The following is a 15,890-nucleotide window of genomic DNA, read 5'->3' as shown; positions in this document are numbered from 1 at the left end:
CTCCTGTTTAAATGGTGTTTTTCCTTTCCACTTTGACCAAAGTGCTAGCTCACCGAGGGTTACATGATTGTTGAGGTTTTTTCGGTTTTCTTTGTATTATTGTATGGTCTTATGTTACAGCATAGAGCACCTTGAGGCAACTGTTGCTGTGATTTGGCGCTATATAAATAGAAATGCATTGAATTAAAAATGTACTTTTACAATGTAATGGCCTTTCTTGTTGCCATCTCACTTGCTGACAAGTACTTTAAAACATTCATTTGTAACCACTGCCAGTAGGAATTGGGCAGGTACCCTGTCAAACTAAACTGTTAAACGAATCAAAACTTGAGTTTCTGAAATAACCCCCAATGTGAAAAATACTATTGACATATTTACATGGCAACTTTAACTTTAACTTTGTATATCTTCTTATACAGTACTATAGACAGCACAATCTTATGGGTTTACTATATCCATGTGTGATTTTAGACTTCAAATAAATGCACTGGCTGCTCTCATTTACTATATAATGTACTGCATTTACTTCATGCTACGTCCACACGTACACAGGTATTTTTGAAAACAGATTTTCCATTTTCGTTTTTTTTTAATATATATATATTATTCCGTCCACACGTGCAGTTTTGAAAAATATCTCCGTCCACATGTAAACGCGAAAAACGCTGTCAAACGTTGTCAAGAACATGCCAAATCCTAGCTGTGTCGGAAATGTTGGCCAAACAGAAGTCTAGAAGCCTGGGAGGGAAAGAGTAAACAGGGTTTTATGCAAACCTGCAGTACTTCTGGAAAGTTTTTGTGTTTTTCGGGAAAGGTAGCTAATTTTGTGTTACTTTTCAAGTGCCTTCATTTCAACCAAAACAGTATTTTGGCTGGTGTAGACTCACAATTTAGGAATGAACAAAATGCATAAATTTTAATTTTAAAAAAATTAAATTTATTCCAAACCGACATCAGAGTCAGGATGTAGGTTGTGAGAGCGTCTGTGTTGAATGGAGAATGCCTCTGATGCCTCTGTCTTTCTAAATGGTGGGACAGTAACTGCATGTGTGTATATGTAAGCGTGTATAAACTGCAGATAGACAGATTAACAGCAACAGTATTTTGTCTACATCTGCCATTGTAGAAATGTATCTCACGTCAAAAACGGCACACACCTTTGACGTTGTGTGAGTAAATCTCTGTTTTCCTCGTCCACACATAAACGCAAAAACTGAGTTTTCGAAAATCTCCACCCTGGCAGGAGTTTTTAAAAAATCTCCATTTTCAGTGATCGAAAATGCAGTTTATGTGTGGACGAAAGACGCAAACGCACAGAAAAATCTGCGTTTTCAAAAGTACCCGTGTACGTGTGGACGTAGCCTCAGTCTCAACTACAGTGCAGTGAAAAAGTTGCACCCTCCTGATTTCTACTTTTTTTTTTTTTTTACATATTTGTCATATTGAAATGTTTCAGATGATGAAACTAATTTTAATATTAAACAAAGATAATCCAAGTAAATGTAAAAGCTGCAAGAAGGTCCTGAGTGGCTTTGTAACTCTTTCCACACTGACAGGTGTGACTGACTTTGTCTGATTCTTTAGATTGTGGCATGTGTTCCTTTGTGAGATCTATTAGCCTACTTCAGTTTGAGACACAGGTTCTATTTAAGTGATTTCTTAACTCAAAAGATGTGGCTGTAATCAGACCCGCGGGTGCATTTTTAGTGATATTATATGTATTTATTTGTTTTTGAGCTAAATTAACTTTGTTTCGGATGCAGTAAACAGTTTCCAAACTTACTCAATATCTTATCCAACTTTGAGTTGGGATTTAAAAATAGTATTTTTTATCTTATCTTAATGAATCAAATTGTTTTATGCAGGTATCAGGTATCAATAGCAACTTTTTTAAAGAACTAAACTTGTATAATACTACTCTCACGATGAATTAGTCCCCTCATCTAGTGTTGCTTGAATGACAGAATGATGTCATGTAACACTAACAAATTCACTATTATTAGATACATAATGACAAGTGAGCCGAGTCTGGCCCTTTGGCAAATATACGAGATTGATTTTTAGTTTTCTGTTAACACAGAAACTTAACACAAATCCATTGAAGATTCCGATGAAAATCTAAATATTTAATTCCAATACACAGGACCTTATAATGTATTGATGCTACTTTGAAATAAAATGTAATTGATTTGTTATATTTACACCTGCCTTATTCAAACCATAAACTCCTAAGAGGCAGTTTGCTTTGAAGTTTTGGTTTATAGTTTTGATTTTGATTTCTCTCTGTGTTTTTTAATAGCTATAAGTAGTAGAGACACAATTTGTAACAATCTATTAACCACCATATATTATGAAACACTAAAAGGGTAAAGCGTAGACTGAAATAAATAGCTTTTTCTTTCTCAAATCCATAGAAAAACATGTTCTCAGCTTAAACGTTAAAGAAATCCTTTAGGTTAAGGCAGATAAAGGGCTTTCGTTAATGACATCAATGTTTAGTACTGAAAATGTATCCTTTCGTGAGACTATCATGGTCTCACGAAAGGATACTCATTTCTATAAATTAGCCACTTACAAATGACAGGGCCATACAGTGTGGTTTGAAAGGCTAAAAAAGGGACTATTGTCTGTTTCACTGTATTGTAACTCCAAAAAATGCTCATTGTATTGAGTTCCCTATGGAAAAATCCATTCTAAAGTCTTCTAGGGGATCCAGTCACATGGACATGTAACAAATGTCCTGCACTCTATAGGCCTCTATACCATGTTGATGAGTCAGGGCTTTACACAATGGGAGCCAGAGATTCTTTGGGTTCAGCCAGGTATAAAAGTAACAGTTAAAACAGGACCATCATCAGTGTACCACTCACACAGTTTCACGAAGTAGTAACACACTGTGAAGCAACTAACTGGGACCATGGGCAGGGTATGCGTATTCACCTCATTAACTGCTGTCATCATTGGCTGAATTTTGTATTATTTTGAGCGTGGTTGTTGACGTGTGTCTGCTGAATCTAACTCCAAACCAATGTATCCCTGTTTTTCAGATCATCTTCTACGAGGACAGGAACTTCCAGGGTCGCTCCTATGAGTGCATGAGCGACTGCTCTGACATGTCCAACTACCTGAGCAGGTGTCACTCCTGCAGGGTGGAGAGCGGCTGCTTCATGGTCTACGACCGCCCCAACTTCATGGGAAACCAGTATTTCATGAGGAGGGGCGAGTACGCTGACTACATGAGCATGATGGGCATGAGGGACTGCATCAGGTCTTGCCGTATGATCCCCATGGTAGGAAAGCTGTGCTGTGGATATCATTTTCCTCCAGATATTCTAGAAGGGTTTTCTGATTCTTTGTTGTGAACTGTTTCCCCTACAGCACAGAGGCCAGTTCAGGATGAGGATCTATGAGAGGGAGAACTTCGGTGGTCAGATGTACGAGCTGATGGACGACTGCGACAGCATCATGGACCGCTACCGCATGTCCGACTGCATGTCCTGCAACGTGATGGATGGCCACTGGCTGATGTACGAGCAGCCCCACTACAGAGGCAGGATGATGTACATGAGGCCCGGAGAGTACAGGAGCTTCAGGGACATGGGAATGAGCGGGATGAGGTTCATGAGCATGAGGCGCATCATGGACATGTAAAAAAAATATATATATAGAATGAACAAATAAATAAAACTTTTGACTAAATGTTTGTGTGTTACATTGATTATTATTAATTTTACCATTCTTGTATCATGTCACTAAAGCCATCCGATGATTTTAGTACAGAATAACTACATCTTTGGCATCAGCACTGACACAACTGGATGGACAACCAGGTATAACAGATGGGCTCAACTTAATTAGGTGTTGCATAAAAGAAATCACAACCACGTTTCTGAAAAACTTGGCGTCCTGTGCAAAATGCAGATAAAAACAGAAAACAGTTATTTATATATAAGAGAAGGCCATAATATATTCACAGTACTGTAGAATACAATAAATTGAGAAAATTAATAATTTTCAGAAAACCTTTGGCTCTTTTTAAATTCAATTCAAATAAGTGATACTAAAATACAAATAACTGGAGGAACATTTTTGCAACCAGTAATGTTAATTGGCAACAGGTCGGTAACACGACCATGGGCATAAAAGGAGCAACTTATAGAGACAGAGTTTCTCAAAAGTAAAAATGTCTGCTAAAACTGCATCTACACATTGTAGAATACGTTCGGAATGAATGTTAAAAGCAAAACTTTCAATATTTCATCATCTACGGTACATGGAGAATTCCAAAAATATGGATAAATCGATTTCTGCAAGGGACAAGACAGTAGCTGCAAAGGACCCCATTCATTCTTTATAACACTAATTTTCACTCCACCTGAACCATAAATTCTGCTGTACACATATGAAGCAGCTTCACTCTTGATAGGATTTCTACTATGTTAGAATTCTGCCTTACTGCTGTTATTTCGGAAATGAGGGTTTCTACAGGCAAAAGCATGTCACTCATAGTAGCCAACTTTCACAAGGAGAAAGTAGAATGTAAAACTCTTCAAACTGGCACCTAGTCACTGGTTCTGATATGTGGTTCAAAACCAAAACCAGGAGAGTGGAGTAGCAGGTTCAGGGGGCAGTGTTAGTGGAGGTTGAAGGGCAGCTGTAACTCAGATTTTCCATCATGTTTCTCCTATATTAGTAGCTGCCAAGACCTGGAGGACAGAGGAGGGAACAGAGAGCAGATAGAGCGCATGGGCCAGCAGCTGAGCTTGAGAGAGGGAACTGAAAAGCATCCCAGTGTCACTGTTGCTCAAAAAACACTGTGTAAATAAAATGTTCACTGACCAAATTGTGCAAAGTTGGAGCAGGCAGAGGTGCACCTGCAAGAGCTGGACCGGGCCAAGGCCCAGACCAAAGTCTTGGAGAATCTTCTCACTTGGTCTTGCTCTTCGCCAGCATCATCACCGCTCCTCCAAGCTTTCCTTGAGGTCTTCCAGTGAATGGTGGATGCGTGTCGTTGGCCCCCAGAAGAGTGTACCCTGCAGCTGTTCCCACTGCTGCCCAGGGATGCCCAGGCAGTGGTGTTTTTAACCCAGTCCAGTTTATTATCTCTGTGTGGACTGAGGTATTTATAGTCTTCCACAATGACCACATCAACCCCTTGGATAGAAACAGGGGTCACAGATTTCCTGGTCCTCCTGAAACCCACAATCAATGCTTTGGTCTTTGTCACATTGAGCTGCAGATGAGTCTGCTCACACCAGGAGTCCACCACAGACTTTGATCAGTCTCCTCACCCTTAGTGATGCATCCAAACACCACAGCATCATCAGAAAACTTGGCAGAAGAAGATGTCAGGTATCTGTGCAGTGGCTGAAGTCTGTAGTGTAGAGGGTGAACAGGAAAGAGGAGAGGACAGTCCCATGTGAAGCTCCTGTGTTGCTGATCACCTTGTAAGGCACACAATGTTGAAGTCGTTCTGCCAGGTAATCAACAATTAAGGACACAAGAGAAGAATCCACCTACATCGCTGTCACTTATCACCCAGGACAGTCGGACTGATGGAGTTGAATGCACTGGACAAGTTGAGAAACATGACCCTCACAGTGCTGACGGGCTAGTCCAGATAGGTTTGGATATGATTGAGAAGGTAGATTATGGCGTCCTCAGCTCTGAGGCTGCGGTAAGAAAATTGAAGGGGTTCCAGATGTGGTCTGACGTTGGAGTTGGTCAAGGATGAGTCTTTCTAGGGTCCTAAGGACATGGGAAGTCTGTGCCACGGGTCTGCGATACTGGGGGCCACCAGGACATGGTGTTTTGATACAGGAACGAGGCCTGACATCTTCCACAGCACGGGGACCCTCTGAAGACGAAGACTCATCATGAGTCGTGAGAAGTTTATGAAAGACTCCACAAAGGTAGGGGGCACATGCCTTGAGGACACAGGGACTCAACCTGAGTGGAGTCTTCTCATTAGTCTCAAATCTAAGCTGGTTGCTGGAGTGATAGGTGGGGGAGGGGTGTCAAGAATTTCACAGGAGGCTGTGGTGCAATGTGGAGAGAGACGGAGAGTTTGGTGTGGCTGGGTAAATTTACATGGGTAAATTCCCTGGGCAAATAATATGGCCTGATTCCAACGGCACACAGTTCAATGTCCGTCTCAACGTCTCCCTCCTCCTCTTAATAACAATACTACTACTAATAATAATAATAATAATAATAATAATAATAATAATAATAATAATAATAATAATAATAATAATACATTTTAATTAAAAGCTCCTTTCAAGACACCCAAGGACACTTAACAATAGAATAAAACACATACAACAATGATAAAATGAAGAACAATAAAAGCAAAAAAGGACAAGATAAAATAAACAAACAACAGGTTTACAGTGAATATGCAGAACAGATGGGTTTGGAGTTGAGATTTAAACTGGGGGAGAGAACCAGTGTTTCTTATATCTGGGGGTAGAGAGTTCAGAGCTGAGGCTGAGACAGAAAGAAGACACAACAAGTTGGATAGAAGAAAAGGTTGAAGTGAGCAGGCAGAAGAGGTCGTGCTTAACAGGTTAGAAAGTTAAGGAGGAGCAAGGTTATGAAGGGCCTTGAAGGTGAGCAGAAGAAGCTTGTATATTATCAGGGTGTCATGATGCGGCTGTGTGGAGGCAGGAAAGGACCCAATCGCAGACTACACAGAGATGAGAAAGTGAACTCAAAAGGCAGCTTTATTGCTGACACAAGGGGAAAACGGTACAAAACTAAACTGGGAAAATATAAACTAAACACATGGAGAGACACAGAAGGAAATACACAGCCATGGATGAGGGAGATGCTGACATAAATACACAGAAGGATAACGAGGAAATGAGAACACAGAGGGAACGCAGCTGATACGAATTAACAAGACACCACAGGGGAACTACACCGAATGCAGAAACATGAGACATCCACAATGAAACAGGAAACGGGAATGGAAGAGCGGCAGACCAGAGGGAGCAAGGGAACACAAGGGAGAGAGAGTGCATACATGACGGGCTGGGGAAACATAGATAAACATGACGGAGTGAAACACAAGGAGGGGAAAACAGGGCACAAGAACATACCTAAGTACAAAACACAAACACACCGAAGGAGACACAGGGGGCAAAGACACGAGGAGAAATCCAGTAAACAAAACTAAACAGCCTGCATACACTTTTGACTAACAAGGTGGACTCAAACCATAATACAAAATGACAAAACACAAGAAAACTCAAAACACTGGGTCAAATGACCCAGGATTGTGACACAGAGAGCCGGTGACGTTCCTGGAGAACAGGGGTGATGTGAAGGTAGGAGGTGGTTCTGGTAATAATGCGGGCAGCAGAGTTTTGAACCAGTTGAAGCTTATGGAGGGATTTTTGGGGAAGACCATGCAAGAGAGAAGTACAATAGTCAATGTGGGAGGTAACGAGACTATAAACAAGAATGGATGCAAACTGGGTGGAAAGAGAAGAACATAATCTGTTAATGTTGCGCAGATGTAAATAGGCAGAAAGGGTGAGACTACTGATGTGAGATTTATAGGATAGTGAACTGTCTAGGATGACACCAAGGCTCTTAACCTGAGGTGAAGGGAAAACTGTGGAGTTATAAATAGTGAGTGAGAAATGATTCGTCTGACCTTCACCTCTGCATCCAAGGTGTGTTTTCCTCCAGATTTCAGCCGGTATGTCCGTGGGTCTGGCTCACAAGCCACCAGGATCTGAGCAATTAGCTGATCTCTGAAGTAAATACTGCGTGTGGTGTGTTGCTGCTGCACCACTGTCCCATTCCTGAAATAAAGTAACAGTTCAGTTGCAAAAAGAGCAATAAAAACTCTCACAATCCACATGTTTGAGAGAAAACTATATAAGCAAACTAACACTCTAAATAATAATAAAAGATGAGGAAAAACAAAAAAAGTAAGAAAAGGTTAAAGTATGGAGAAAAAGCAGGAACAATTGAAACAGGCGGCTGATGCATTAGTTCACCTGATGCAAGATGTTAGCGGGGGTTGAGGCGCCTGGGAAGGGATCTCAAAATGTCATTGTAGGTGGCAGACAGTTGGTGTTTTAAGCCACCTCTCTGTTGAAAGATGGATGGCTGTTCACAGTGAACATACTCTTTCACTCGCTTTCAAACCGTCTGTCTTCTCTGTCCAGAATGTGAACATTAGCAGCCCCTTATCCATTAGATGTGGATGTACAGCTGAGTCTTGTCATGTTGAGGTGGACCGTCCATTTATGGAGCTGTTGTTTTTGTCCAATAAAGAGATCTGAGCACTTGTCGCTGCACAGATGGTTGGATGTCTCCTGCCTCAGACAGGCAGTGGGGGTGAATGGTGGGGTGTGGTTGGTGGCTCAGCGCTGCAGGGGAGGGATGGAGAAGTGGGTTCAGAGGGCAGCGGAAGGGGAGTCTCTTCGTCACGCCTCATGGTATTTGTCTAGTCTTGTCTCCCCTGTTTAGTAGCCTGCTGGGACCTGGTGGAGAGGGGAGTTGAGCTGGGTCCAGAGATGCTCCCGATGAAAGGAGCGCTGTGAAAATGAAAGAGAAAAGCAAATCTTGTTCTTCATCAGCTCCTGTGCATGCTGATTCTCGTCTTGCTACACTGGGAATTGGGAATCATTAACCATGTGAAACACTGCTCAAGCCTTTTAATTCAGCTGTTTTTTTCTTTTGTTTTATCAGAGATGGGCAGTAACGCGTTACTGTAATCTGATTACGTTTTTCAAGTAACGAGTAAAGTAAGGGATTACTATTGCAAAAAAAGGTAATTAGATTACTGTTACTTTCACGCTGCATTACTGCGATTTTTTTGCGACAGTGTCTCATGACAATGATGTAAGCGAGTGCAATGTTCGTGGCAACAGCTGTGTGCAGATCAAGAATGGATAATATAACGAGTGCGGGCAGTACTGACCTTACTTTGAGTTTGATTCCGTAAAAAGTGACAAAAACATTAACGTCCGCTGCTCACTGCATTGGAAGAAAACTTCTTTTTACAGCGAAAAAACACCTAAACTTCCAAGCAAGCACCGATACGCTGCCACGGGAATGTGAAACTGCCAGATCCTTCCACTGACCGCTACGACACACCTTCACCAAGGCAAACCTCCACCTGCCCCACTCCTGCTGTACAGGTGAAAACAGAGCAACAGGACCGCTGAGTCTTTGATTTGATTTATTTTCTGCTGTGTTTCACTTGCATCTATTTGAGAGAGTGAGTGTAAACACAAAAAACTATTTTATTTTATACACTGGTATATGCAGAAAATAGGTTTAAATGTTCAACAGATTTCTTCCAGTCAGAGAGTGTTGCATATAATTTAATGTTTGCTTCATGCATAAAGTTAAAAGATTAAAACTAATAAAACTAGTTTCAAAAAGAGACTTTTTCATTTGATTACATTTATATGATTGGATATATATGATTTATATATATTTATTTATATTTATATTTATATATATGATTTATTATGCAGAAAAAATAGAATTGGGCTGAAAGATCCATCGCTTTATTCAGGTTGTAAATCATGTTTTTAAAAAGTAACTAAGTAACTAATTACTTTTGAAAATAAGTAATCAGTAAAGTAACAGGATTACTTTGGGGGGGAAGTAATCAGTAATTAGTTACTGATTACTTTTTTCAAGTAACTTGACCAAGACTGTGTTTTATTTATTTATTTTAAATGTGTAGGCTTGTATTTCTGAGCTCACAAACAACTGTTGTTTTCAGAGATATGTGGTCTTCACAGGAGGGTCACTACAAACGTACGGCTTATAGAACAAGCAGACAATTTTTGTCTGCTTGCCTTTTAGTCACCACACACCACTGCATTGCATACTATATGCAAAAAGTGAAGTTGACTTTACAGTACACAAATACATTTATTTTGTGGTCTTCCTTGTGGTTCCTACACCCTGTTGTTGTCTTTTATGTCATGGTCTGGGGTATGTGGCTGGAGTTTTCCATCAGGCTCGTGAGCCTACCTGGGATCCGCCCCTGGGCAGGGCCACCTCCTCCTCCAGTTCCTCACACCTGCAGCTGATTGCAGGCAATCAAGCCAGATTAATTTAAGCCTCAAGCTGACGTCCATTCACCGCCTGTTTGTAGCTGGCTCTCATGTTTCAAGCTCTCTTTGTGATTTACCTTGTTAACTATACTTTCTTGTGGCACAGTTCCTGGATTCACCTTGTCTCAAACCTCTGGCTCAAGTTCTGCTCTCAGACTCAGGATACCAAGCCACCATTTTGGAAATCACTCTGTGCTTCACCTGCCTGCCCTCCTGCCACCACACTCTATCAGGAACCTCCGGATCTCAGGTCAGCCTTTTCACAATACTCAGCTCACCCCGGATTCACGTCACCCTCCTCATCACTCTTTTTCTCCTCCTGTAAGTAAGAATAGTTACATAATATACTTACCAATTTCAGAGCTCCACTCAGCTACTTCCCTAACTCTGTCCTCTCTCTCCCTCAGTGTGAATGCTTACTGCCCTATTCCAGTCTACATCTCAGGCCCATTTCCCCTCACTAGATGCACGTCCCCGTAGCCACATTACCCAGGCCACGCCACATCAAATTCTGCGTTTCACTATTTTTGTCCTTGCCAAGCTTTCAAGTCCAAGGTTAACCAATAAATATATTGTAAAACCACCTGCTGTCTCTGTTCTGGGTTTCTGCACCTAAGTCCAGTTTTGGTACTGACCACTTGGCCCTGTGACATTTTACCTGTTACGTTCTAGATCATAAAAATGTAACAGACTAGACAGACTCTTTAAAAGCCATCCTTCCAAAATTTCATCTACACATCAAATTTGCAATCAGAGGAAAAACACTGGATAAGACACTCAAATAGAAAACTGCCTCATTTAGGTTTCTATGAAGCATTTTGAGAAAATGCTAAATAACAACCAGTCTGTTTACCATTGTTTTTAAGGCAGTGAATGGCCCAAAAATAAAAAGTTCATCAACCTAAAAACGAAATGTTTCCAGTGTAAAAATACCACAATAATAAATATTAAAGGGGGAAACATAAGCTATATGTACAGACAACAAGAGCAACTCAGAGAGCGGAAACACCTGGGTGATAAGAAACAGTTAAAACTAATCAAAGACAATGAGATGAGGTAAGTAAAACTAAAAGCATAAGAGATAAGGACTCAACAAATTAAAACAGGAAGTAGCTAAGGGAACACTGATACACTTGGAACACAGATGAACACTCGATGACAGCTAATCAGATCAATAAATTAAAGGCTCAAGATAATATGCAAGAACATAAAAATCAAGTGAAACAATAAACAATTTAGGATTTAAATAACACACCAAATGATGAAGGAAGTCCAAAAAGCAGTTTTAAAAACTGTCCCATGTCACTTACCACTGTCATTATGAAGTCCCACCTCATCCATAGGAGTATATCTATAGAGTAGAGAGGTTTACAGAAGATGGACCCATGCATCTCATCTTGAGCAGCAGGTGATCTATGAGCGAATCACTGATTATGTGAAAAACAACCTGCATAAGAAGCTGCTGTAGTCTTTTAAATGCTGCTTCCTCCAGAGTGCGTTATCACCGCTACATGGTTTGGTGGCAGAAGAGAAAGCCCTTCAGAGGATTATGAATTCGAATAAGTTGACATTAGTTGACATTAGTGCAAAACAGTAAATATTCATCTCATTCTGTCTTGAAATCATCACAAATTCGGTTTCAAGATCATCAAGAATCCTGGTAATCCTCTGGTTCTTGGCTATTATATGTTAAAACTGCTCTGATATCAACTGGTCAAAATGAAAAGTCACTGATGGAGTACTTGCTGTCAGTTAATGTCTTTACAACCTACTTTTCCTCCAGGAGATGGTGCCGTTCAGTTCTGTGTGCTCCTTTGTCACCTTTGCAACTTCGGTAGGGTCCAGGTATCTCATCATGCTACCAGTAGTGACACTGACTCTAGCCTTATACAAGACTGGGGGGGAAAAATCCAATTAACCTGATTAACAATTCACTAAGCTCTGCCCCAGACTCATTTGTGACTGTAGCAGGATTGCAGGCCCATTCAGAAGACTCACCTCAGTGAAAGCTCTTCTCACTTGGGACACAGCTGCTGAACATGCATTCACCACCCCTAAGGGAGATTCACTTCTGTCCCTGTCCTTGTCTAGCCAGAGTCATGGTCCCGGGTTTTATATGTAGAAGTTGTCCTTTGTGGACCTTTGAATTTCTGCTTATAATTCTAATGTTCTATTTGCTTCTTAGATTATTGTTTAGACTTATTATTACGCCCCTAGCCATTATCTTGTGCATATATTCTCTTAGTCCCCCCTTTTCCTTTGTCATGTCATCCCTCTTGGTTGTGTGCTCCCATGTTCCATGATTCCTCCTAGATTACTAGTTATTGAATTCCTGGATTCAGCTCTACCATTGTTTTATATTTTTATGTCTTTTAAAGACTTAAACTTCAAATTTGTTTTTGAGTTTGCAATTTGTCTCCCAAGTCCTGCATTTGGGTCGTCATCCTGCTTGCCAAGCATCTGCTTCATGACAGCCCCTGTGCCTGCTTGTCTCCCTGTCTCTCCCCTGCAGAATGCAAGTATGATATTATAAATCACTGGCTGTCAAGTTGCCCTTGTAAGTGAGGAGAACCTGGCTGGAGGAGTGCCAAACACAACAAGAATTTTGCAATGGTCCATATTTTCTGTAAAGTTGAATTTCAAGACATTGCACAGACTCTAGAAATGCCTTGTCCCAACACTTATTCTATAACCCAAGCACATGAAAGCACATGTTTTCTCCCAGCTTCCTGAATAGTTGGTATATTCACCAAGGAAATTGAGGCAGTGATCCATTGTTGGATGGACCTGACCTTTGAGGTGGACCCACTAACTGTCTTTTTGTACCAAGTACAGTGGGCACACACCAGCATATTCATCTCTCAACTAGGTATCCGAATAATCTTTCACTAGAGAATTTTCTTGTGGCCCTCTCTTCTGCATGTGTCTCTGCCAGTGTTATTTGTGTCCCAAATGCAGCCTCTTACTTGCCTCCTGTTGGTCTGTTTATACTGTTATCCACCCCTAATATCCTTGGTCACACTTTGCTCTAGATTTTCCCTCTGGTCTAACACACTTCAATGGGAACACATTCATTCTCACCATTATGGAGTATTTTTCTAAGGCAGACCACTTTGTGCATCTTCCCGAATTTCCCACATACCAGCAAACAATAGAAATTATGGCTCATTGTGTTTTCAGATTACACAACATACCATTGGATGTAATTTCTGATCAAGCCCCTAATTCACCTCCCAGGTATAGAGAGACTTCAACACCACACTGGGAGTTAAAGTGAGTTCATCATCGGGCTTTCACTCTCAATACTCTAAAATATACACATAACACTATGACCTCCTATGCTACTGGTTTGTACCTATTTTGGGTTTTTGCAGCCCTGGAGGATGAGATCATTGTCTCCTCTAGAACACCACCTGTGGTGTTGCAGTTCTACCAAGACAGCTAGCCTCTGGCTGGAAATGTATGCCAGACTCAAGCCCAGACTTCAAACGAGGTCAGAAAGGATGGTACATTGTCCTCTTTTTCTTCATATTAGAGCATTTTTATGACCCAGAAGGAACAGCAACTAGAAAATGAACTTGAACTTGGAGACCTTTCAGATACTATGTTGATATGATCCTGTCAAGTTTATCCAAAAAGCATTTTTTTTTTCAGTTCTCTATTGAATTTTAAGTAAAGAAATCTCCAGTGTAGCAGAAAATAATCTAAATTGATATTATAAATTCATGCAGTTTTGCTATTATAATGACCTTGTATGATAACATGATATGAAAATAAAGTTCAAATTCGCCCATAAAAAATTATTCTAACAAAAAAAAAAACATAAGACATGACAGTTTTATAGCATTTAATAGAGATAAAATGTGTTTTCTGATTTAAACAAACGTGGCAGTTTCTTGTACATAAGCTGTTATAAGTGAGGGATAAAACAGCTTCAGTTTTTACAGAATGAAGGCAAAATTGTACACGGCTTCTTTAGTTATGGTAAGGGTATAACAAACATTAAGCCATAGGTAAAAAAATCTCTCCTTTATTTTGGAGAAAGCCAAAACTGACTTTTTGGGGGTAAAGTTTGTGGTGTTTTCTTTGTGCCCTTGGCTAAGACTGGGAGAATAATTTAATAAAAAGAAACATCACACATTGTACAGTTAGAGTTAGTGTTAAGGTGGGGTCATCACCTACCCAAAGGTCAAACGATCAAAAACATCAAACAAACACTCTGTAATTAACACTAATCTCACAGTTACATGATATCATACTTGCATTTGTCTAACACAGTCAATATTTTGTTGATGTATTCTTCCTCCTCTTTATCCGTTTGAGGATTTATAACCAAAATACAATATAAACAATTTCTGATGGAGTACGATGTAGTTGTATGTAAATGTATCAGCAACTAATTTAAAATGTCTTGTTGCTACAGTCAATTTATTTTTCATATTCTACAGTGGAAACAAGCATGTTCACCGTGAAAAACAATTCAAACACCCAGTTTTGACAGTTTATGTGTGACACGGGTCATAAACACAATTCTTAACAATTACATGGGCCAACCTATTCACATTTCACAAGCACGGTTGAAAATGCATTCTGTAAAAAGAGAAAAGGCCTTTCTAAAGACTGCTGGTGCCCAGTGTCTATAAAAACCTAACCTTTGCTTTCTGTGGGCCTCACTAGCAAGTTGCTGAGTAATGGGTTCTCTGGTGTAGGGGAGGGGTTTCTTTACGTTTGGTCAGGTATAAAAGAAAAGGGTTAAACCAGGTAGAGAACAGGACAGAACAGGAGTAACTACTCACTTGCAGGCAACATGAGCAACACTGGCATGAACATGAGGGGCAAGGTACAGATTTCTTTCTTTTTTAATCAACAGTGATTACTGCTTCCAAATAACTGCTGCTTTTTAAAGAAGGATTTTATTTTGCTGTTTTTCAGATCATCTTCTACGAGGACAGGAACTTCCAGGGTCGCTCCTATGAGTGCATGAGCGACTGCTCTGACATGACCTCCTACCTGAGCAGGTGTCACTCCTGCAGGGTGGAGAGCGGCTGCTTCATGGTCTATGACCGCCCCAACTACATGGGAAACCAGTATTTCATGAGGAGGGGCGAGTACGCTGACTACATGAGCATGATGGGCATGTCAGACTGCATCAGGTCTTGCCGTATGATCCACATGGTAGGAAAGCTGTGCTGTGGATATCATTTTCCTCCAGATAGGCTTGAATTATATATTCAAATTCTTTGTTGTGAACTGTTTCCCCTACAGTACAGAGGCCAGTTCAGGATGAGGATCTATGAGAGGGAGAACTTCGGTGGTCAGATGTACGAGCTGATGGACGACTGCGACAACATCATGGACCGCTACCGCATGTCCGACTGCATGTCCTGCAACGTGATGGATGGCCACTGGCTGATGTACGAGCAGCCCCACTACAGAGGCAGGATGATGTACATGAGGCCCGGAGAGTACAGGAGCTTCAGGGAGATGGGAATGAGCGGGATGAGGTTCATGAGCATGAGGCGCATCATGGACTCCTGTTACTAAATGTTCACTGTCCAATGCCACTAAATAAAATAATTTTACAGTACTTTGACCTTTGTCAAGATTATTAATTAACTCATCATGAAAAAAATGATACATTGTTGTGATACATATATATACTGAAAATATTTGAAGTTTTATAATTTTATCTGCAACAAACACAATAGCAAGCAAATATTGATTCTAAATTGTATTCAGCTGATGATACCTGATAATATAAAGTGTGATCTTGAATAGAATACCAATTAGCATTTT

At 40.5% G+C, this 15,890-nt stretch overlaps 2 protein-coding genes across 3 annotated transcripts; both read left to right on the top strand.

The window, feature by feature from the left end:
• Nucleotides 1-2,842: 2,842 nt before the first annotated feature.
• LOC309690565 (gamma-crystallin M3-like) lies at nt 2,843-3,651 on the top strand (the record flags this gene model as incomplete). The annotated part of the gene is made up of 3 exons (XM_082507676.1): nt 2,843-2,926; nt 3,048-3,290; nt 3,379-3,651. Exons 1-3 carry the CDS (start codon nt 2,918-2,920, stop codon nt 3,649-3,651), a joined length of 525 nt encoding a protein of 174 aa, XP_082363802.1. The 5' UTR covers nt 2,843-2,917.
• A 6,536-nt stretch (nt 3,652-10,187) lies between these two features.
• LOC309690557 (gamma-crystallin M3-like) lies at nt 10,188-15,638 on the top strand (the record flags this gene model as incomplete). 2 transcript variants are annotated; one of them, XM_082507668.1, is made up of 3 exons in its annotated part: nt 10,188-10,344; nt 15,027-15,269; nt 15,360-15,638. In XM_082507668.1, the coding sequence occupies 2 exons, from the start codon at nt 15,075-15,077 to the stop codon at nt 15,636-15,638; spliced, it is 474 nt and encodes a 157-aa protein (XP_082363794.1). The 2 variants fall into 2 exon arrangements, with proteins under 2 accessions (XP_082363794.1, XP_082363793.1); XM_082507667.1 differs by lacking the exon at nt 10,188-10,344 and adding an exon at nt 14,902-14,934.
• Between the last annotated feature and the right edge of the window lie 252 nt (nt 15,639-15,890).

Source organism: Aulonocara stuartgranti, assembly GCF_965226115.1.
Source record: "Aulonocara stuartgranti genome assembly, chromosome: 16".
NCBI lineage: Eukaryota > Metazoa > Chordata > Actinopteri > Cichliformes > Cichlidae > Aulonocara > Aulonocara stuartgranti.
Note: the sequence above shows the minus strand (reverse complement) of the source record. Positions and strands in the feature narration are given on the sequence as shown.